At 45.4% G+C, this 24,772-nt stretch overlaps 1 protein-coding gene across 2 annotated transcripts; it reads left to right on the top strand.

The window, feature by feature from the left end:
- Window positions 1-1,667: 1,667 nt before the first annotated feature.
- Window positions 1,668-24,326, top strand: LOC147892702 (uncharacterized). 2 transcript variants are annotated; one of them, XM_087387709.1, is made up of 3 exons: window positions 1,668-1,791; window positions 1,958-2,071; window positions 23,961-24,326. In XM_087387709.1, exons 1-3 carry the CDS (start codon window positions 1,729-1,731, stop codon window positions 24,045-24,047), a joined length of 264 nt encoding a protein of 87 aa, XP_087243835.1. In that variant the 5' UTR covers window positions 1,668-1,728; the 3' UTR covers window positions 24,048-24,326. The 2 variants fall into 2 exon arrangements, with proteins under 2 accessions (XP_087243835.1, XP_087243837.1); XM_087387711.1 differs by lacking the exon at window positions 1,668-1,791 and having other exon boundaries at window positions 1,857-2,071.
- Window positions 24,327-24,772: the final 446 nt, after the last annotated feature.

Here is a 24,772-nt window from a genome sequence, read left to right on the forward strand (position 1 = left end):
AAGCACCATCATCTATCTCATCTCTCGATTTCCCCCTTCTAGAGAAAATCATTGCATGTGGTAATGTTTTTCCTCCAAATTGTCCACATCATGTGCCGCCAGACGAGCAAGCACGTCACTATTTCGAGAGGGAGGTGCCTTTTGGATTGCGATCTATCCATCAAATGACACCAGTTCATTATGCAGATTATCCTTTCGTTCCTCATCAAACCGTGGCTAACTAGAAGTGAGCTGAGATCCGGCCCTTGGGAGCTAGTCTCCCGTCGAACGAGTTTATCCCCACAGAATGATCACTAGAAGGCCGATTCTCATTAGCATGTTCGTCAACTTCTTCGTCCATCTTGTCACCTTGTGCCAAGCATGTACTCTCCTCCCCGGTAAGGCAACATTTGGCAAAGTAACATGTCTGCTGCTAATACAGGTAACAAGCATGCGAGAATGGACCATTTTGGAATCTTCTGGTAACAATCACGTACTCTGCCAACTGAACCTCCATAAAGTCTGGTACCTCCTGGCTTTTCTCCCAAGCCTTTTTGGGGCCAAATACCTTTCTGGCCAAGGGAGGAATAAAAGAATTCGTCCAAGTGAAAACATCCAAACACAGACCCATCCAAACTGGCCAGATTCGACTCTCTGTAGACAAACAAGGTTCCGAGCTCCCTCATCAAACAGCTTCGAGAATCCACTCTTGAGTTTTCTTGTAAGTTTCCTTGCATACGCGATTTGGGGGTCCTAGGGTGTGCCCCTCCCTCACCAACCTTGTTTGTATATGCATGGACCAACCCGGCACGTTCAAGACCAAAGGTAGCCGAAAGCTTCTCACAAATGAGCTCACATACCTCAACAAGCGCACCATACATTGAAACTTTCTTGAGGATCTCGCTACAGGACACTTCGTACTTCCTCCTCTTTACTCTACAATAGGGAGCTGACCTTGATGAGCCCAGCAAAGACGGACTAGGGCACTCACACCGAAGCTAGCCTCCAAATATCTCCAAAATTCTTTTCAAAGACTTTTAATAACAAGAGGTAGAGGGTGTCGGGTGCACAACCCTCACATCTATAGAAAGAGGGAGACGGGGCGAGAAGGGAGAGGGAGACGAGAGGCGAGAAGGGAGAGGAGAGGGAGACAAGGGGCGAGCCAGGAGTGGAGAGAGGGCTGAAAAGAATTAAGGAGGGATCCAACGAAGAAGAAGATTATCCATGCAGAAATTACAACTTTCTTTTATGAAACTAGGAAAGGACATGGTTCTTTTACGAAACTAGGAAAGGACATGGTTATCCGCGCTTTAGACGGGAATTTTTCTCGATGCTATAGGCTGCCCCTTCCGAGGCAGTGCTAATAAACTTTCTTTCTTCTTTCTTTCTCCCTTCGCATGCTGCATGCCATGACAAATAAGAGCCTAGAGGTGAGCACATGTCCTAAGAAAAATATTTGACTCTTGATCTGTTCAAATGCATTCCATAGTGTTTTCCAAAGATGACTTCCCTTAGTCATACATGGCTCAGGTTACAGATAGTAGATAGAAGAAGGAAATTCTTCCACTTAGGAGCCTTGTAAGGTCTAACAAATTTGAAGTTTTTGAGTAGTAAATTAGCCCAATCCGTGTCACGAGAGGTGATGGCTTTTATAATCAAGCTTGTGCCACCCCTATGTTCGGCTTACTGACTTTTAATGCTGGTGCTCGCCCCCACGTGCTTGACACATCGTGCCACGCCACGGCCGGCATGCTATGCCATCTCACCTATCCACACCAATCGTGCCCTTCCTGTAATGCCACATCACCGCCGGTTGCGCTATGCCACATCAGCGCCGGCGCGCAAACGGTGACGCCAGCTCGGCATTATCCGGGGACTTTTGTTGGGGACCTTCCTTCCCGGAAAGGTCTCCCGGCGTATTCCCCAATGTGGATATTTGATGTAGTGCTATATTGCTTACCCTAGTGTGGATCTGCAGATCGCAGTGATGGTGCGCGTATATACTTTCGCTGCCATGGTCGGAGTTGCGTACTTGGCAGTCTCCTCTTTGGACGATGTTTTTGACTGGATGGCTGAACGCAAAGAAGTGAAGGTACCTTCTCTTTATGTTGCTGAAACCGCACCCTATGTGTTAGAGAAGCTCATTATCTTTGCATATTGTACCATCTCACCCAGTATTGTTTCCGTTCAGAACATTATGCTGGCAGGATTTGACACGCTAAACTTATCTGGCTACGTTATGATCCACGACATTCACCCACATGTTACAGTTGATGGTGTCGATATTGTGTGCTTTTTGCTAGATGGTAACAAGAAACGATGTAACGTTGGCCAACATTTATAAATAAAAATATGCACTTACATGTGTAGCTACGCTGACACCTGCATGCAAGTGTGCGAGAGAGAGAGAGAAGCGTACACATTCATCTAATATAGAACTAGCAAAAGGCGCATGGAGAAGACATCTCATAGACCGGTAACTGCTCGGCAGATCCACAGACCACGTCGGTCTGTGGCAGTTTGGTTGGCTGAAGGAGCAATTCGGCCTCTAGAGGGTTTCTTACTCTTTAAAAAGCCCCAATATGGGGGCAGTCGTAGAGTTCAGTCTCTGGCCATTGCACCCTACTCCAGTGTGCAAGTCAACAATCTATTTGGACAACAGAGGAGTATATGAGTGCAGCAGCAGGCGTTCTCACACACAGTTCAGATTGGAAGCAGCCCTTACATCTTAGAGCAGATCTTTGTACATGCCTACAGCCAGTAGGAGAGCACACATGTCTGCAGGAGGGCACTGTCCAAGGAACTCGCACTCTGAAAGGTGATTGAAGCTTGCTGAGGAGCACAACCAAAAGAGTGCAAGGACAGTAGGAGCAGAGTTTTTGCTCATCATAGAGCATGCAGGGCAGTGGATGCTGCATGTTTTGGGATCTTTGGTGAAGCTTTTTGTAAAACAGTTTGGCTCAGATTTGTGCAATACATTTGGAGGCTTTTTGGAACTGGTGGTCTATGTCTTGAGTTTGGTGCTTGTGAGTTCTATCTGGTGGACACAAAGTTAAAGTTTTGAATTGGAGCTTTTCCTTCTCCTCTCTAAGATTCTTCGGACTTCTGTTGCACACACCTCATCTATTTACTATTCCCGCTGTGTGGAGAAACTAACCAAGGGTCTAGGTCTTTCTTAACAGGGCATCCCATTGCTTATGACTCATGAGAGCAGAAAGCTTCAAGGGGCCCAGTTGAAGTGTATAACATATGAGAAGGAGTTATTGGCAGTTGTACATGCTTTGAAATTATGGAAGCATTATTTATATGATTGTGCTTTCAAGATTAAGATAGGACATCAAAGTATCAAGCATTTGTACTCCCAATCCATTGTCTCTTCAAGATAGATCAAATGGGCTGAATATACTTCAATCATTTGATCAACCGAATATTGAATATCAGCGGGAGAATTTAGTAGCCGATGCTTTGAGTAGAAGATCCCAAGATAATCACATTTTTGTGATTAAGGAGAAGGTACTAGGAGCAGTGGTCGAAGCTTATCCTTCTGATGAGGATTCGCTGACATTTACGGAAGGACTTAAGAGGTATACTTCATCGTGGATGGATACCTACTATTCGGGGGTACAATATGTGTACCCAAAACATCTAGTCATGAGTAAGTTATATGCGAGTCCATATTTTAGACATAGAGCATTGGTGGGACCATCAGTAATATTCAGAGGTGCTTCACTTTTGCAGCCTCAAGCATCAAGAGGAACCCAAACTTGAAGATGGGATTGTCAAGAACAGATTGTATATCATCACGGCAAGAGTACTTGTGGGAAAAAGAGATATATGTATTTGATAAAGTTTAAAAACAAGCCAGCCAGTGATGCACAATGGATGGAAGAAGAGTTCTTGATAGATTTTCCATCTTTACTGACAGATTATAAAGAGGCGAGCATGTAAAGGTAAAAAGAGAAAGCATACACAAGGGAAAGAGGCAAACAGATATTTCAAGGAGGATTGTTGCTCATCCTGATAGGAAGGCACACAATCAGAGGTGAGTACGAGATTTGTTGATAGTGATTGATGCAAGTACAAGTCTCTTTTTGTAGGCACTGACTACCTCACATAGGAATCTAATCTAATCTAAGGCTTGTTCAGCTTGGACAAGTGTCCCACTTGCAACAAGTGGGAGAAGGACTCTTCACACCCACAAGACTCTAGTGAGGGACACACACACACACTAGGACTCACACATAGGCTTTGATATCCAACACATCCCTTCGAAACTTCACACAGTGGTGTTAGATGAGTGGAATCCAAAACTTATTTCTTTTGTGTGTACTTAATGTAGATGAGTGCAGCAAATAAGTGAGTAATGCACAGGAGAGACGTAGAACTAACAAAACTTATATTTCCATCCACAACAGACACAATACAAAGTAATGCCCATCGTGTCACCGTCTAGTAGCAGAGTGCTATGTAGATGTGTGCACCCCTGTACATAAACAAACAGCTGTCTTCCTACCTCAGTGGCACTCCCAAAACACTCGGCCTGTGTGCTCCCTCTGAGCTTAGGTGAGCCTCGTTGTTGTGCCCCACAACATGGCTTCAAGCTGACCTCACGGACAGCCACTAAATAAGGCAGGTGCTTGACCTCCTTGCTGCTCTGGAATGCAGCCAATGATGAGTCCCAAGCTCCCCCTTGATCCGTCCTGCTTGCTGATGTGGTGTACAGCCTAGGATGAAGGCACCCTCCAAGCTATGTGTGCAGCAATCAGCCTCTTCTGGTCTTCCTGGATAATGGCCCTGACTTGCTGATCTGCTGCTCCAATCTGCTGCTGAAGTGCCCTTAAAATGGATGTGTTATGAGCCCCCAATGGGCTCCTTTTATAGGGGCTGGTAGCCCCTCAAACCAACTGGCCAAACAGGCCGTCCCAGGGGTCTGTGGGGCTGACCTGGTTGGCTCCAGCCGACCCAAGGTTGGCTGGCTTTGAGCAGCCCAATCGGGGCCTGCCTGGCCATGTGGCATTTAGCCACTGGTCCAGGCCTTTGTATGCCCCTGTCGCAGTCTTTTCCTGGCTCTTTCCAGCCCTGACCTGCTGACCTGCAGTCGCCCCTCTACCTCTGATAATCAGCCCTCTTTCTGGTTCTGTTCCAGACTTGTGCAGCCTTCCATACTGCTCTAGCCAGAGGTGCCTGCATACTGGCCCCGAGATCCTCCACCATAGCTCCATACAGCTCAGTGTGGCCACCCGTACAGGCCGGTACTGTTGGGCCAGCCTTCGGTACACACCCTGCACCCTGCAGGCACCTGGGATGCTGACGATACCTTCCAACCCTCACGTCTGCCACCAGCTGTGCTGTACTGCTGCCGCTGCTCTTGCCAGCTATGCCTCTTGATGTGCTGCCCACATGGCAATCTATGTGCTGTCCACTCTGCCTTTTGTCTGAGATTATGCTGCCCACATGACAGCCACTATGCTCTCCATGTGGCATCTGTAATTTTCTCTAGTCCACCTTCCCTGCACTCTCCTCATTCGGGGGCTTACAAAAGTGGAATTGACCAGTCATATTCTGACACCTCCTTTCACCAACCCATTTTGGGCCAATCCCAACCCGTTGATGAAGAAAGTCCATGATGGAGCCCTATGGAACACCTCGGAGTCGTCCTCTTCTTTCGATTTTTCTACCGTTGGCTTCTGCTCCTCCAGGTCCAGCTCTCCGCAATAGAATCACCCTAGTACACAGGTCCACTCGAAATGGAATTTCAGAATACCTGGACCATGAGCTCCCAATGAGCCCTCAAACAAGTATCTTCCTGGCATCAGCACACTCTGACCTCCTGTAAGTGTCCTTGTCTGCACAGCAAAGGCTTCAGCAAGTCCACCCTCTTCACCTTCTGGTATCCGGCTTTCAAGTCTTACAAAAGCACCAAGCCTCCATTCTCTGGCTTCCAGGAAGGCATACACCCTCCAATCTCTCAACACTTGAGAAATGCAAAGCATAGAATCTGCCCATAGTAGGTTATAAACGTTCAAACCAGATGATCCACTTGCTTGCTTGTTTGCTTTGAACGCAAATCATGCACCTCATTGACTCACACCCAACCACACTGTGTAACTGTGTAATGTCCCCTCCAATCTTATTGCTCCCATCTGACTCCATGTCCAAAGGTCCTCCTGAAGAATCCTCCCTCATGTTAGTGCTACCAGCCAAGCACCTGCAGGCATCCAAGCACTTAGTGCTTTCCTTCACCTTCACAAAGGCGGCAGACTCTTTTTCTAACCACATCTCAATGTCAGATATCCTGACTGTTAATCCGGGGTCTGCAAACTGTCCCTCAATAGCACATGGAGATGTCACCAAGAAAAGAAGCTCTCTTGTTGCATGTGCTTTTCTCTCCTCTCAATCATGATCGGAGTCTTTCTTCTTCTTCTAATCCGACTTCTTCTTTCTGCAGTCCTTTGCAAAATGCCCTGGCATGTCACAGTAGAAGCACTTCCTCTTATTTTCATCATCAAAAGCACCCCGTCATTCTCAGATTTATGATCCTTCTTGGACCTTCTTGGGCTTGTCGTTGCTTGGGTTGCCCTTGCCCTTGCCTTTGTCATTGTCCTTGGCATAAAAGGCTTTATCCTCTCCATATCCTTGACACTTTATTTCCCGAGCTTCCTCCTGTGGAACCAATGGAACCATCCCTCAAATGTCACTGGTGCTGCCCTCTGCCTTGCTATCATCGTTGTGGCGAAGGGCTTGTAGCTCTTGGGAAGTAGGCCAAGCAAAAGCCTAGCCATACGCGCTAAATCAGTAACTTGACCAATTGTTGAGAGTTTGTCCCTGACCTCCTTTATCTTCGTGATGTAGTCTTGTATCGTGTGCCCTTCATCCATGCTCATGCTATAGAGGTCCGTCTCGAGGTCAAGAATCCTCGCATCGTTACTCACCTCATACATCCCCTTCAATATGGTCCAGGCGACAAAGGAATTGTCCGCCAACTGGATATGAGTTAGCACCGAATCTGCAATGGTGCCAATGATTATGGCCAGGGCTCCACATCTCGTGCACCCAGTCCTTCTCTACTACTGGGTCTGCCGGTACTATAACTGCCGCTGTTGTTGCAGTGGCTTGAGTCACGGTGGGCTGAGGCTTTAACTCCACTCCCGTTGCAATCTCACATGTCGATCTCACCATATGATGGCTCCGGACCTTCATATTCCATAGGGGGTAATTGGTCCTGCCTGGTTTGCCCGTTTCCCAAAGGTTTGGCATTCGACCATGACAATGAACTATAGATGGATGCTCAAGTATGTGTGGGTGTGTGGATTTGTATGTGTGAGAGCATACTTTTAACTATGGTCTACACCCACTGTTGGGTGCTGATGACGTCAATGGGGATGTCATAGTAGCTTGTCCCTGCTATGTGTGATGGAGTTTATGGTTTTCAATCTTATGAGTGACTCTCGTGAGAATGAAACTGCACTATGTTGTGTTTTTAGAGGATGAGTTTGGGAATGTTCCTGGATTCATCTAGGTATGACAATGAACTATAGAGATAGGTAGAAATTCGTACACCCATCGGAACCTGAGTCTTCCTCCTTCTCGCAAGGGCATTGTTCTTCAAACATAGAAGATGATTTCCTAGAGCTTTGAATCAAGGTCGTCCTTCAGCAAGGTCCTTGCCTTCAGGCTTCACGACTTTTGAACTTCTGTTAGAACTCTGATTCCACGTTAGAAAATAGAGGGTATGCACAACGGAAGACCAAGAGCCAAGGAACTCACACAGTCATGTCAGATATGTGGAATCCAAAGCTTCTTTCTTTATATGCATGTAGTGTAGATGAGTGATGCAAGTAAATGAGCAATGCACAGGAGAGATGTAGAACCAACAAAACCTATATTTCTGTCTAAAATAAACACAATACAAAAGTAATCCCAGTGTGTCAGTAAAGTGCTGTCTCAATGTGCACACATAATTAAACAATTGTTCTCCTACCTCAGTTCTCCCAAAGCACTCGTCCTGCGTGCTCCCTTTGAGCTTAGGGGCGCCTCGTTGTTGTGCCCCACAAACACACCGTCAAGCTCGCCTCCCGGACAACCACTTAATAAGGCAGTGCTCGACCTGTACGCTTGACCTCCTTGCTGCTCTGGAACGCAGCCAATGATGAGGCCCAAGCTCCCTCTTTGATCCGTCCTCCTTGCTGACTTGGTGTACAGCCTAGGATGAAGTCACCCTCTGAGTTATGTCTGCAGCAATCAGCCTCTTCTGGTCCTCTTGGATGATGGCCCCTAACTTGCTGATCTGCTGCTCCAATGTGCTGCTGAAGTGCCCTTCAAATGGATTCGTTATGAGCCCCCAATGGGCTACTTTTATAGGGGCTGGTAGCCAACCGGCCAAACAGACCGACCCAGGGGTCTGTGGGGCCGACCTCGTTGGCTCCAGCTGACCCAAGGCTGGCTGGCTTTGAGCAGCCCAACCTGGGCCTGCCTGGCCACGTGGCATCTAGCCACTGGCCCAGGCCTTTGTATGCCCCTGTCACAGTCTTTTCCAGGCTCTTTCCAGGCCTTACCTGCCGACCTGCAGTTGTCCCTCTACCTCTGATAATCAGCCCTCTTTCTGGCTCTGTTCCAGACTTGTCCAGCCTTCCATACTGCTCCAGCCAGAGGGCCCTGCAAGCTGGCCCTGTGCCCCTAGATGTTCCACCATAGCTCTGTGCAGCTCCGTGTGGCCGCCCGTACAGGCCCGCACTGTTTCGCCAGCCTTCGGTACACACCCTGTAGGCACCCGGGATGCTGATGCCACCTTCCAGCCCTTCAGGTCTGTGCTGTACTGCTGCCGTGGCTGTTTCGTACCTTTCCAGACTTCCAGGGAAGCTTTCCGTTGCCAGGTATGCCTCTAGATGTGCTGCCCACATGGCAGCCTATGTGCTGTCCATGTGGCAGCCCCATCCTCTTTCTTTTGTCTGTGATTACACTGCCCACATGATAGCCAGTCCATGTAGCAGCTGTAATTCTCTCTGGCCCACCTGTCCCACGCTCTCCTCATTTGGGGGCTTACGAATGGGGAAGTGACCAGTCATGTTCCAACATAGGGAAGTTGGAGTGTCGATAATCTCAGGAGACACGGCGTAGGAGAAAGAGAATGTCAAGGTCTGAAGTGGAACAAGCAGATGCTTGTACAGCACCAGCAGTTTCTCATGGCCTGCTCACAGGTCCTCTCCTCTTCCGCAGTGCCCACAGACCGCGCATCAAGAGGAAGTCCTTTATCTGCACTGGAGTCTTCCATCTCCGAGCACAGTTCAGTGGACGAGCAGCTTAGACTGTGGTTTCCCTTGGGTCTACCAATCCAGGGGATCATTCAGGCTCCACGGTCGCTACATGTAGTGCCTCAGGGTTTTCCACCCATGGGGGTAGTGCAGCCATTTCCATTGCATGCTCTCAGGGGTCTTCCATCCCTGGGGCGAGCTTAGCTCTGTCCACACACCCAGATGATGAGACTCTTGGGTCTACCACCCACAGGGATCATCCAGCTTCAACAGCCTCTTCACTTGGAGTTTCCACCCGAGAGGATCAGTTAGTTCATGCAGTTACGTCGGATGGGTCTTTTTCTCCTCCGGCAGCTTTATCATGTCCAGTTAGCTCTTTGGGTCTTCCACTTCAGGAACTCAATCAGCTGGATCAGCTTTAGCAGGGGAATAAATGGTTTTCACAGCTATGAGGGATGGATCTTCCACCCTTGGAGGAATCTTAGACTGAGCCTTTTGGGTCCATCGCCCGAAGTTATCGTCTATCCCCACAGTTAGCTCTCTTGGGGATTCCACCCAAGGGGATACCCGAGATGCAGTAGATAGGTGTTATGGGTCTTCCACCCATCAAAATTACTCAAAATATGGGCACTAGGAATCCTAAACTTCTGTTTCTTGGAAAGGTTTTTGAAGCAAGTTGCTTGGGAAAACAAGAAAGAGAAAACTTTGGGAGAAGCACCTCTTGAGCAAGAGGTATTCTTGATTTGATTTATATGGATGTATGGGGTTATGCATCAGATCCACATCATTAATGATTCATTGTACTACTTGACTTTCATCGACTACTACAACATATATTATGGGGGTCTATTTTCTAAAGGAGTTTTCTAGATTTCAAGAATTCAAAGCCATGGTAGAGAAATATAAAAAGAAGCATGGCTATGATGTTTAAAAATGTATCACAATCCTTGATCCTATAGGGCCTTGTACATATTAAACATCATTTGGCTAGGCTTGACCCATTAGGTGAAAATGCAATATCATGATTTGACCACTCAAAGAGATTCAGAAGCATAGGATAATATATTGTATGCCTTGTTCTCAAAAAATGGTGTATCTTTACACCACCTTAAAATATATTATTCAATCAAATGGTGTATCTATACACCACTTACATATTGAATTCAACAAACTCTTTGTTTTGAATTGGTCACCTCCACTCAATATCACTTCGTAGACTTATAAATCGGGTATTTTGGAACACTAGATGTCTAAGTTCCAAACTTAAATGGCATCATAGCACTCAAAATTTCCCAAAGTTATAAGTTGTAGCCTTTACTCGATACATCATGGGTAATTTTGAAACAAAATGGATCACACCCATACATATAAGGCTAATAAAGCTAAAAATGTTGTGGACCTCCACTCAATATGCAATATATCAAAAGTCACTTCCTATGGGACTTGCACCCTTGCAGCTCAGTTGGCCACATCAGTTTTAGTCGGCTTGACTCACATTTCACCTTCTCATAAGGAGTGTTCAGTACTAGGGGGCTCAGTCTTGGCCGCAGGAGAGGGCATCTCAAGAGTTTGCTAGACGAGTGTCAGGCTTTGCAAGAGGGAGTACCCTCATAGTTGGAGTCACAGGTTAGCTATCACCAGTACGGAGGTTGATGATTCGTCGGCAGTTCAAGAGGATAGTCATGCAGTTCCCTCCGCAGCTCCCCTTCCTCGGCACTTTAGGGAAACAGTAGTTGTAGTACCGGTCAGCTAAGAAGTTGACGATGCCTTCCCATTATTGTGCCCTGCACTCCAGGAGGTTAGTCATATAGAGTCCTCTCCATCAGATCACGAACCACCAGCAGTACCAGTGACCAGGGTCTACACCTGCAGTTCCCTTGGTGATGACAGCAGTTTGGTGGATTCATTGGAGGTGTGTTCAGCAGCCTCAGTACTTCCTCAGTACCTCAGGGGGACATGCTTAGTCCCAGTATCCCATTAGGAAGAAGCTATGCCAGTCATTTATGGTCGATGAGGTGTTCTCAGCAGTTCTGGACATCTCACAGTTCTTTCCGGTAGCATCCCATTCAGTTGAGTCATTAGAGGGTTGCCTAGCAGCTCCTCCGTTCCTTCGGAGAGCATCCAGTACAGTCTCCTCCTTGGAGGGGTGCTTTGCAGTGCCAGTTGCTGCTCAGCTCCTTGGAGAGACAGCCACAGTTCCATCTCTCTCGGAGTTTCTCAGAGAAACAGCTACAGTTTCCACAGCTCCCGACATCACGCAAGTTCTTTGGGAGACATTTCTATCCACAGTTCCATATTCCAGGAGGGTGGCAGAGTTTTTACCCTCAGCAGTTATCACGCCAGCAGAGGAGGCAGGTTCATTCCAGCTTTCCCTCACTGCAGTCATGCAAACAGCAGTTCCACACTTTCCAGGAGTGCATGTGCGTAGTTCCCAGCCATTGCATATTTTCGATGTCAAACCATTGCATATTTTCGATGTCCAATAGCTTGTTGGGCTTTGACATATTGAATGTCATTGTGGGGAATTCAATGGGATATGGCACCTAGAGTTATAAAGCCACTTTCTACCTATTTGTAGGCCTTTCTCCTCTCCTAAAAGCTGAATAATCCATAAATTCAGTTGATATTGGAAGGATGAATAACACAGAGTTTCCAAATCCACCAAGTTTGGTCAATGCATCACGCTTTTCCATTCCAACGGCGACAACCTCGTGTTCTGTGTTGGTAGCCAAAATCTCATGCTGTCCATGGGAATCACCTACATTCTCGTATGACATACCACTATTGAATTTCCCAAATGGTCTCTTGGACCCTTAAGACAGTGCAACGGATGCGCTCAAGGGATAGGCTGTCTCTATCATCGGCATAGGAAAATGGAGTTGGCCTTGTGTAGGAATTACCAACATGGGGAGGATCTGGTGGCTAGTCAACATAGGAGCATCATCCTTGCTAATAGGAGGTGGCTTTGAAGCTTCATTCTAGAGAGAGGCATAGCGGGGCTGGGATGCATCATAAGCATTGGCATAAATGCATTCTCCTCAGTTGTTAAGTGCTATTTTCACAGTTATGCTTAGCCTTTGTCATAACCCCTCTAGGCATCACAGCTTCAACAACAGCTGTCTGCTCTACAGCATTTCTATCTCCCCTTTCAGCATAGAATGACATCTCATTTGCTTGCATCAAGAGGCTCTCACTGTATGCAGTACCGATTGGTGAGGAACCTTGGGGGATTTTCAAGCCACTCCTTTTCTACGATACAATTAATAGAGGGCTGGTGGGGGTGGTGCATCCTGCAATGGGTGGTGAAGAACAATTGAAGGGGGAAGGGGTGGGGGGGCGGGGGGTAGGAAGCCCTTTTATCTGTCACGGCCCATCCGCATAGCCTAGTAGTCTCTTTCGTATGATCGATGTATTGACAACATTATCCAAAGTCCAACCAGGCCTTTGATGTCTTGTGGATGCATTTTTGGAGTGATAACAGATCATTGGGATTGTTGAATCAGGGGCATTCGTCCACAATCAAGCGTGCTTGCAGTTGTTCATCCTTTAATCATAAAAGTGGATGGAGAGACTACAAAGGAACTGTATCTATGTAAGCTAAATCAGATTTTTGATGGCGACTTAAATGCCTTGGGACCAAGGGTTTGCCATTGATTTTGCTGCATCTTCAAACCTCTCTCTTTTCTAACCACCTTGCTCTGTACTTGGCACCCAGAAGAAAACAGGACTACTCCCATGAGGCCAACTGTAGTCTAGTTGGTAGACGCGTCCACAAACTTTTCAAAGGCTTCGGCAAATTTGCGGGAATTGTGACTGCATATAATCCTTCTCGTTGTTTCCACAAGGTTGTTTACGATGATGGAGGCTCACAAAAATACTAGTTGATTTTGTGGAAGGTGTCATGTTGCTTAGTAAGAGACCGCGAGATGCGAATACCTGAAAACCGTCTCTCGTTGGGAAGGTTCAAGGAGGACACTACCAAATGCGAATGGCGGGAATCTTGAGGCTTGCAATACAGCGTCTAACTTGGAATTGTCTGAAGAATTGGATTGTAGAAAACCAGATGACAGTCTGTTCAAAGTGCTAAGTATGATGGCGGAAGAAGAATCTAAGCAGAGGAGGAATAAGATGTCCAAAACATAGTCACAAGAAACTTTTCATTTGCTTCGTCATTTTGTCGTGTCAACTCATCTTTTCTGACACATCCTGAGCACTCCTGAAACCTCTAATCTGCAAGCAAACACAAGAACACACCAACGTGAGGAAATTGAGCAGGCTGCTCACCACCCAACCATGACATCTACAGGATGTGATCCGGAATCAGGAGATGTCTCCTCGAGCCACGAGCTAAGCTACTGGTACGAACTCCCAACCAGATCCTAACCAGCCTCTGGTGTCCCATACCACCAGGTGGTGCTGTGAAGCCTAGGATCTGCTGTTGGGCCTTGGGCTATGCTATGATGCAAGCTCGCGTGCGCGACTCAATCCAGGATTAGACCTAGCACTTGGGAACGAAACTTGCTCCCATCGGCCCTCTTGAGAACTGAACCTCTGGGCCCCTTATGGAGACTCGGGCCTCAAGCGCCAAAAATAGCGAAGACCTCTAACTGGTTCGTACCCTTGCCACTCAACCCGAGAATCAAGCCTGCTTAGCTCTAAGCCTCGCCAGGCTACTTGAGCTAGTCTTGTGTACCCAGTACACGTTGGATACCAATCCATGCACATGACATACTTCCCCTCCTCTAAGAACTCACTCCTGAGTTCCCTAAAAAACCCGGGAATGTCCTCTTGAGGTTCTGTAATGTCTCCCATGTCGCATCCTCCTCAACACGATCCTTCCACTTGATCTTGTATTCCGTGATAGTTCTATTACGAATCTGTCTTTCACGAAATTCAAGAATATACTTAGGTTCGTGTGGAATAAAAGTCAAATCTGTATTTTCTATTATTTCTTGAGGAGAAACAAGTTGATCATCCACACCCAATACTTCTTTCAGTCTACTGACATGAAATACTGGATGTACTTTAACATCAGGAGGCAATTCTAGTCGATATGCAATTGGTCCAATTCTTTTAATAACCTTGAATGGACCACAGTATCTGGGGGATAACTTCGGAACCAAACCAGTACTTAGGCTCTTGGATTCCTTGGGAATTCGCAAATATACCATCGTTCCTTCAGAGAACTCTCTAGGTGAACGATGTCTATTAGCATAAAATCTGTCGATCTTGGGCACTTCTAATAGACTCCTTGGCAAACTGCAACATTTCTAGCATGTCTAGCAAGAAGGTCTTTGCAGCATCATTTTGGATTCCTTTTAACCCAACCATAACTGGTGACTTAGGTTGAAACCCGTACATAAGCATAAAAGGACTGTAACCAGTACTCAAATGCTTTGCACTGTTATAAGCAAATTCTATCATAGGTAGATAATCTTCCCATGAAAACTGTCTCTTAGAAACATATGCCCGAAGCATATCTTCAACCAGTTGGTTGACCTTCGCTGTACTGCCATCGGATTGTGCATGATCTGAGGAACTCATACTTAGAGTAGTTTCTAACTTCTCAAAAACAAGTGTCCAAAAGTTACTCGTAAACTTTGAGTCCCTGTCACTAACTATGTCAGAGGGCAAACCATACAGCTTAAACAAGTGGTACACAAACTCATGAGTCAGTTGAACAGCTGAAATAGTTGTTCTAGTAGGTAAGAATCGAGCCATTTTTGTCAGATGGTCGACTATGACCCAAATGGAGTTATGACCCTTGCGCATTCGAGGCAAACCAGTAATAAAATCCATGGAAATACTTTCCCATTTATTATCTGGAATTTGCAATGGCTGTAATAAACCCACGCTTCTAAGGCGTTCTGCCTTAGTAACCTGACAAACCTAGCAACCTACCACATAGTTTTCAATAAATGCACACATTTTAGGCCAATAAAAGGTATGCTTCACAAGAGACAAAGTCCAATGTATACCCAGATGTCTTGCACTAGGAGCATCATGACACTTGTAGAATCCCGTAGGATAGAATAGATGCATCTTGCAAGAGGTGTGAGAGCACAATGAAAGAGAGATGATAGTTCTCTATTATGATTGTGAGAGAGAGGACTCTCTCTTATAAAAAGGGGGAGAAGGTAATACCTTCCCTACATAGTGGCAATCAGCCCCTACATCAATGGGAATCAATCCCTACATCAGTGGGATTGCCTTTGTCTTACATCATCACTTAGGTCACACACACTACATGCACCATAGAGCAAGCCCTTCATCATACTTACCCCAACAAAACCCCCCTCAAAGGGTTGCCTCTTGCAGTGTCAAGGATACATCTAGTCTCATAGTTTCTCAAGCCATCTCATGGTGGTCAAGGATTAATCTATGGCTAGGATCTCATGCTAGCAAGGGTTCCCAAGGGTGTGAGGTTCACAGAAATGGGATAGTTAAAACACATATCACATGGCCTACATCATATGGTGACCAGAGGTGATTTACATAACATCTTCTTTTTGGAGTACTACTTCAGGCAGAGAACCTCAAAATTTGACCAAGTGATGCCTAAAAGGCATAGTCTTCATTTTCTTCATTTGCTGATGGAGTTCTTCCTTCAGGCATAATTGCTTTGTTGTTGAAGTAGTCCTTGTTGTCTTTAGCTTTTTCTTTTGTAGACTTCTTTCCATTCACAACATTCCATATCTTCTTTTTCATAAGCATAAACTTGGCTTTTGTTTGCCAAGTATGGAAGCTAGTTCCATCCAACTTCTCAAAAAAGGTCTTAGCTTCCATGGCAAGGTCTTACCCGAGGACAGTGTCTAGTGCCTTACAAGTGAAAATATGAGCAATAAAAAAATAATCCTTCAAAGTACAAGCATTTAGTGTAGCAAAGACTTGTAACCGAATTCCATACTGCAAATCAATGATGCTTTCACTTGCATGCTTCATAGAGGTGGCTAAATGAAAGTATTCCAAGCAAATCCAGGTGTAGCAACTTAAAGCAAAGCTGTAGCCATAGTGTACTGAAGCTATTCAACACTTTAAAACATCAGAAATGCTAAAGTAGCATCTAATGTAGCATCAAACTCACAACATTGTCAAAATTGTCCAAAACAGAGACCAGAACTTGGAGGGTGCAATTCTCACAGCTCATAGCTCTATTCAAGGGGATTTTTATGCAAGAAGAAGGGCCTCATACCAGAGAAGGGCTACCAGCAAGGAGGGGCGAAATGTTGCGACAGGTCGCCCTGTAGATACTTGAGAAAACCGACTGGTTTTTCGGCGTTTTCTCCTCCATCTCTTGTCCAAACGAGCTCAGATTTCAACAGCAGCTTGCCCTTAGTGTCATCCAGCACGGGCTCAGAGGAATTTGCAGATAGGTAAGTACAGAGGCGGCCTTGCACGAAAGTTCGTCAAGGAGTGTGAGTGTTGGCGTTGCGCGTACAGTCGAAATTTCTTTGAATGCTTGCAGCTGGAAGTTCGCCCATACGTGAGGAGTTTGCAGCTCAAAGGGTTTGGGCAATGGTCGCTTGAATGCAGAGAACAGAGCTCTCAAAGATTTGGGGAAGGAGGAGGAAAATGGAGAAGATGAAGAAGTTTTGAGAAACTAGTAGTTTTATGCTAGAGATAGCATCTAATGCTAGACTAGGCTAGATCTAGAACCTAAAGCTCTGATACCATTTGTAGAATCCCGTAGGATAGAATAGATGCATCTTGCAAGAGGTGTGAGAGCACAATGAAAGAAAGATGATAGTTCTCTATTATGATTGTGAGAGAGAGGACTCTCTCTTATAGAAAGGGGGAGAAGGTAATACCTTCCCTACATAGTGGCAATCAGCCCCTACATCAGTGGGAATCAATCCCCACATCAGTGGGATTGCCTTTGTCTTACATCATCACTTGGGTCACACACTAGACACATCATAGTACTTGATGTGCCTTTACAACACACACAAACACACATGTGACTCCCCTAGATGCACACATGCACCATAGAGCAAGCCCTTGATCATACTTACCCCAACAACACTCCCAGAGAATCTTGGATCGAAGTTCTAAAACATCTGGCACACAAATCTTTCCATTCCGGAATAGCAAGCCGTTCCTAATCATCCACTGACCTCCCGCCGCCTGTACTGTAGGTGGCACAATCCCTGAGTCTTGGTCAACCATGGAGCTCCCATCCTGGACTCTCTGCCAATAAGAACTGAAATGACTATCAGTTGCGCAGAGCCCTCTCAAGGATTGAAATAGGTTTGAGGATATTTCCGTAAATGACATAGCATTTACAAACTTGACTCGACTTAAGGCATCCGCCACACTATTCAACGAACCCTTGAGATAACGTATTTCAAAATCAAAATCTTGTATTAATTTTGCCCATCTAGCTTTCCGTCCCCTCAATTCAAACCCATCACACACATACTTGATTGACTGATGATCGACCAGTCAATACAAGAAACTTCGAACCATACAAGTAGTGTCTCCAAACCTTCAGTGCATACACGACTGCATAGAGTTCTTTTTCTAGTATGGGCCAGCGATATTGGGTGTCGTCTAGCTTCTTACTCTCAAAAGCTACAGGTCTGCCCTCTTGGAATAAAGCTGCCCCAATCGCAAAATCACTCGCATCGGCCTCGAGAACATAAGGTCGGGTAGGATCGGGCAATGCAAGAATGGGTGCTTCCTTGATAGTTAACTTCAAGGTTTCAAAAGCCTTGTTCAATGCGTCATTCCAAGAGATCGGTTGGGTAGACCTGCGTCCACGACCTTTCAATATGTTTTTTAGGGGTGCCGTGATGTGTGAATAATCACGCACAGACTTCTGTAGAAATACCGTAAATCCTAGGAAAGAACGAAGTTGTTTCACAGTCTGAGGGATAGGCCATTCTAAAACCTCCTGGATACGATCCAGATCAATGCTAATACCTTCAGAAGAAATCTTGTGTCCTAAGTAAATGATCTCCTTCATAAAGAAGTCACATTTACTCATCTTGGCATAGAGCTTATGCTGTCTTAGAATAACTAAAACAATCTGGAGGTGTTCTATGTGATCCTCTAGCGTTCGGCTATATACCAAGATGTCATCTAAGAACACTACAACAAATTTGCCCAGAAAATCTCGGAACAAATCGTTCATCATTTGCTGGAAGGTGATAGGAGCATTGGTCGGACCGAAAGGTAATACAAGAAACTTGTAGTGGCCATACCTAGTTCGGAATGCGGTTCTATCTATGTGTTTAGCATAGATACGGATTTGGTGATAACCTGTATGTAAATCAATCTTAGTGAAATACTTTGCTCCGGCCAAACGGTCTATTAGATCATCGGAACGAGGTAGAAGGTATCGATTCTTAATTGTCACTTTATTCAATCATTTATAATCTATACACATTCTCCATGTAGAATCTTTGTTCTTTCTTAAGAGGACAGGTGCTCCCCAAGGTGATTTGCTCGGGCGAATATAGCCCATATTCAAATAATCCTGTAGCTGTAAAGCTAACTCATCCTCCTTAAGCTGGCTCATCCTATAAGGTGGAACACTAATAGGTTGAGCCCCAGGTACTAAGTCTATGCGATGATCTACTGCTCGTTCTGGAGGTAAACCTTTTGGCAGTTGAGCAGAGAATACACCCATGAAATCATCTAACAACGTTCTCAATTCACGGTGTTCAAACACACTTAAATCATTCTTGTTATTAACAGAGATAACAAATGAAGAAAGCGGAATCAAAACACACTGATAGACACCATAATGAGAAGTGTTTAATATATTCCGAAGCTGCATCGCAGATACAATAGGTCCCTGAGAAGAGGGAATATTATCACATTGAATACAAAATTGGGTGTCCTTATCAAAAAAAGAAAGAGTATGTTCCTTCCATCCAATCCGAATATCATGGGTTTTAAACCACTCTATTCCGATTAACAAGTCCACATGCTCCAAGTGCATGACATAGCACGTAAGAGCCGCTGTGTATTCTTGAATCTGGATAGTAAGGACTTTAATCTTGCGATCCCAAAATTGCTTCTCAATTGGAAGCTGCACCTCAAAGTTGTGAGAGCTGCTCGGGTCAAAGAGAATGTGAAATCTTTGGTCCCTAACTTCTCTTTAAACTCGGAAAAGATCATGGGAACCAAATAACGAAGTATTAAAAGTGCAATTACAAGAAAGTGGGCAGGTAATGACATTTACAGAAATACCTGTGATCGAAGCTTGATTAGCTCCCTTAGCTTTGGTACCCAAACCCGCCTGGAGCTTCGATCCCGACGCTTGCTTGTGGTTCTTGCGCTTAGGACAATCATTCTTAGTGTGGTCCCGCTCCTCGCAGATGAAGCAACGTTTCTCTTTCTTTAGCTTCAAGGTATGAAGGAAACGAGCACGACCATTCTTCGCCTAAGTCAAATGTTTCTTGGAGGCATTGTCTATAGAATTCGTCTCCCTGGTACAAGTGGTAGACTGGAAGAACTTCCTCTTGTTCTTTCCACCCGTGTCGACAACTGTGGTTCCCTTTGCACTGGCCATGGTATCATCATAAATACGTACGTAATTCATGGCCTCTTGCAACGTGGTACATTTGTTGTTCTTGATCTGTAACTTGTATGAGTCAGGCAAACCATATACAAAGAAACCTAACAAGGTCACTGGATCCATCTTTGTAGCTCTTCTTTGCAAATCCCGAAACCTCTGAAGATAAACTTCAAAAGTCAAATTCAGCTTGGACATATCGAGGGCTTTGAGCTTGCCTACGATATCGTAATCTTCCTCCTCCTTCAGAAACTCTTTCCTGAAGACCCCTTCGAATTCAATCCATGTTGCAGGCTTGGGTTGGAGTTATTTCCACCACAATAAAGCCTTTCCTGACATAAACTCGGCTGCAAGCTGTATTTTCTTGTCATTTGGATAAGGGTGAAACTAGAAGTATACTTGCCACTTGTGCAACCAAGTGTCAACAACCTCCTTGGTACGAGACTTCTGGTCTCCAGAAAAAGGATCTGGAGTGATGTTCGGACCTAACACTGGAGCCATTGCATCCACATGCATGAGCGGCTGAATAGTGCTATTCAAAAGTGTGAGTGTAGTCTGAATCCCTTGGAGTTGCTGTGTCAACCCCGTTTGATTCGTGTTAACTTGCTCAAACTTTCCATCAAGAGCAGTGGTGAATTCACTGAAGGCTTTTTTCGTAATCAGATCATCGTAGAGACCCTGGTCATCCTCGGCATGGTAGTTCAGATCCTGGTCTCCCATCGCAAGCTCAGGGTCTATAGAATCAGCCACGACTGAAATCTGATTTGAAAAGAAGATAGGCTAGAGAAGAGAAACAAGCAGGTGGCCTCGGAGCTAGGAGGTAGAAACGAAGTGAAAGCTGGCCAAGAAGGAGGCGATGGAAGAAGGGAAAGCTGGTCGATGAAGAAGGTAAGCTGGCTGAGCTGAGCTGACGATTCAGCTCAGATTCTTGAACTAGGGACTCCGCTCTTGGCTGTCCGTACGAAGTGTTGTAGCAGGCCGTACAAGTGTTCTGGCTCCCGGGCGTGAAGGTGTAGAGGGGTTGGAATTCTATGCAATCTACAGGTTGTGGGAGAAGGCAATTTGGCCGAACTAAAAGCAAGAGAGCAGGCTTTTAGTAAAGCCCTGCTCTTCCAAAAGCTCACCCTCCAAAAACGGAGGGGTAGCGCTTTTTCAAGTCTCCAGGCCCCCCCCCCAAAAAGCAATTGGCCTAGATTGCGATCTAGCCCTATCCTGTTGCGCACCTTCTTGCGCTCCCCTTCTACTTGCCATCACGACCCCTGAGCAGCTAGCCGACATGCAGGATCCCCTGTGGTTAGCCCCAACTCTACACTCTCTCTTGAATCCCTTCTGATGCCTCTACCCGGACCTCCCTCCTAACTACACCTCTCTCCCTCTCTCTCAACCTGTCACTTCTTGCAACGAAATCACCCTGCACTCTCTCTCTCTCTCCTTCCTTCTATCCCAATCTAATACCACTTCCCTTAAGCGATGAACCAGCAGACACTTGCAGGGTTTGAGCACGAATTTCGAAATTAGGGCATACTTGGAGAAAAAATCGTCCAAAATTCTCGCAACAGAAGTTCCTACCTCAAGAGTTGGCTCTGATACCAACTGACACATCCCCAGCACTCCTGAAACCTCTGATCTGCAAGCAAACACAAGAACACACGAACGTGAGGGAAATTGAGCAGGCTGCTCACCACCCAACCATGACATCTACGGGATGTGATCCCGAATCAGGAGATGTCCCCTCCGAGCCATGAGCTGAGCTACTGGTACGAACTCCCAACCAGATCCTAACCAGCCTGGTGTCCCATACCACTAGGTGGCGCTGTGAAGCCTGGGATCTGTTGCTGGGCCTTGGGCTACGCTATGATGCAAGCGTGCATCCGCGACTCAAGGATCAGACCTAGCACTTGGGAATGAAACTTGCTCCCATCGGCCCTCTTGAGAACTGAACCTCTGGGCCCCTTATATAGACTTGGGTCCCAAGCGCAAAAAATAGCAAAGACCTCTAACTGGTTCGTACCCTTGCCACTCAACCCGAGAATCAAGCCTGCCTAGCTCTAAGCCTCCCCAGGCTACCTGAGCTAGTCTTGTGTACCCAGTACACGTCGGATACCAATCCGGGCACATGACATTTTCAAACGAAACGAATTGGTTTCAAATTGATACTTAATGTATACAAGGATAGGGGCAAATAAGAAACCAAATTGATACTTAATGTATACAAGGATAGGGGCAAATAAGCTATGTTATATTCAAGTTTAGAGTGACAAAGAGAAATGCAAGTCAAGACACTTATAAAAAAATTCAAAACACAAACAAATTCTTCAAATTTATTTAAATTCAAGCTTTCAATCTCCTTTCCCAAGTTCGGATAGGTTTTGAAGTGATACTGAATATATACAAGGATAGGGGCAAATAAGGTATGTTAAATTCAAGTTTAGAGTGAGCAAAGAGAAATACAAGTCAAGACACCTAAAAAGGAAATTCAAAACACAAACACATTCTTGAAATTTATTTAAATTCAAATTTTCATTCTCCTTTCCCAAGTTCGGATAGGTTTTGAAATGATACTGAATATATACAAGGAAGGGGCAAATAAAGTATGTTATATTCAAGTTTAGAATGAGCAAAGAAGAAATATAGAATGAGCAAAGAAGAAATACAAGTCAAGACACCTAAAAAGGAAATTCAAAACACACACATTCTTCAAAATTTATTTAAATTCAGGCTTTCATTCTCCTTTCTAAAGTTTCAACTTTAGACCCTTTGATATTTAAGGAGTCAAAACTTGGAAGCATATGCTGTAGAAAAGACGGGGCAAAAATGTGTATTTTGATTTGGGTGAAACAGAGGTTTTGTTGAGAGGGTTTCGTCCTATTTCAGTACGTTTGATTTATTTCATCGTTTCGAGGTTTCGACATGACGAAACGGGTTTTCGTGTGACTGGTTCAGAAGGAGAGGAGGAATAAGAAGTCAAGCGGATGGATGTGCAGGAATCTACAAAGCGTAACAGTAAATGAAAAAGGCGCGATGAAACCCAAGATGTGGAGGAATCTTGTCCTCCGATGAAATCCCAATGTTCGAATGGTCATAGCTTCCATCGTAATAGGGTCAGAAGGTTCAGCGAAGCTCTGATGATGACATTACGATGACGAATCTTGAGGTTGAAATCTCCAACAATGGGTTGCTATCTTTGGACTCTTGCTTAGACCATACTCAACCTATGTGCACACAAGCAACTCTGGAATCACATATAAATCTGGGGATGTAGACAGCCAAGTAGACAGCCAAAACAATATATGTTCACTCTAATGTCGGGGACTAATATGGTGATGTCTTCCTGGCACATGGCCTTTGGAAGGTTCTTAGTTGCCACAGACGCTCTCAAGCACTGGATGCTTGAGAAAAGCCGTCAAGAGGTGCTTTTGTAGCAGAGGGAAGGTTGCCATATCCCGCCATTAGTCTGCCATAATGGTGACAGATCTAATCTGGGCAACCCCACCTCTGACTTTAACCGAGCAGGTCTGGCCCCTGGCTGACCTGTTTCTGGCAGACCTGGCATACTATAAAGGCCCCTTTACGTAGCCATGTGCTGGGCTTCCTTGCCAGCCCAATTTGCCTTGCCTTAGTCTGATGGACAGTCTCATACGTGACAGTGTACTGCTTTGCCCTGTATGTGCTTCCCACGCAGTAGTCCGCTCAGCCCGAACTCCTGTCTCCATGGCAACTGCTACTTTTTGCCCATTTGGCGGTCCACTCTTCCACATACCTGATGTAGGGTCACCCCCACATGTCCTTACTAGGGCGAGGGGTGGGGGGGGGCTCAAAGGCAGGGACCCATATATCCCAACGATTTTGACTGCCTAGGGCTGGTATGGGCTGCATTGGGCAGCTCGGCCTTATAGCTGGGGCCAGATCTAGGCTCACTTTTGGCCTGGATCCTGAGGTGAGGTCTGCCAGCGTCTTGTCAGCCATTTGGAGCTGGTCACTTTGTGTCTTATTTGAGCTTATAGGAAGCTCTTATATTGGATATGCACCTCTTAGGTCTCACAATGTTCTTAATTTGAGCAGTAAGTAGTTTCCAGCAGATGAAGGTATGCTTTATGCTGTAGCATCGTCTTGTAACATTGTTGCTGATGAGTGTTTACTGATGGATGAAACGTTTTTCCAAATTATGCTTTTCTCCTGTACAATTGAAACAAGTATTTTTATTGCAGACAAAATGGTTGGAGCAGGAGAAAGCGGCAGCAAAGTTGAGAAAAGAGCTTTTAGCGGACCTTCAAAACAAAGAGACAGTTACATAAAATGGCACAGTACAGGTTTCTTATTGCTTAGACCATAGCCCTATTGTGTTGTTTTCAGTAATACACAATATTCTTGAAGACCAGGGCATTTCACGTGGATATTTTGTGTGGTGTGGGACTACTTTAATATTCTGAACCAGCGAACATTGGCTGTTACCAAGATTTGTTCTGATTTTTGTGCATGTGGACGAAGTGATGTCATTTTCAATGAACTCTCAGTAAGGTTTTGCTCCATGAAATCAGCATTCCTTCTTCAATACTGGAAGGTTATAAGTTGCAGTAAGGTGCGTTAAGTAAATCATTTAAGGGCATATCCTGTGTTGTTGTTCTGACATTTTGTGTTGGTAACCAATCTAGCCCAGGTTATTGAGAAATTGATAACAACATACTTATTTTGATACTGCATACAGTAAGGCATTTGTGCTGGACCCCTAGTTCCTCAATCAATTCTGCCGTTTGCCATCGTTTTTTGGGGTGTGTGGGAAGTGTGTGTATGTTTGTTTGTTTGTTTTTTTTCGGGGGAGGGGTTGTCATTATATGCACTTTCTTGTGATCTTCATCTTCTTCCTAGATCCATCAGGATCAACCGGGGGTTGTAATGCCTTTTTCAAGCCCATCTTTATAACTTAGTTTGTGTAAGGAAGTAACTGACAAGGGGGTACACCCATGGGGGAGCTATTGTGCCTCAATCCCTATTTTTCTTTTATAACATCTTTTGGATGGAT

Source organism: Dipteris shenzhenensis, chromosome 16 (assembly GCF_047967505.1).
Source record: "Dipteris shenzhenensis isolate YYH24624 ecotype China chromosome 16, Dip_SZ_1.0, whole genome shotgun sequence".
NCBI lineage: Eukaryota > Viridiplantae > Streptophyta > Polypodiopsida > Gleicheniales > Dipteridaceae > Dipteris > Dipteris shenzhenensis.

Excerpts from the sequence above, each read along its gene's own strand:
- LOC147892702 (XM_087387709.1), top strand. The coding sequence starts at position 1,729 with ATGCTATGCCATCTCACCTATCCACACCAATCGTGCCCTTCCTGTAAT. Across the intron at positions 1,792-1,957 it reads GTAATGCCACATCACCGCCG|ATCGCAGTGATGGTGCGCGT; the intron begins GTTGCGCTATGC and ends GTGGATCTGCAG. Across the intron at positions 2,072-23,960 it reads CTGAACGCAAAGAAGTGAAG|ACAAAATGGTTGGAGCAGGA; the intron begins GTACCTTCTCTT and ends TTTTTATTGCAG.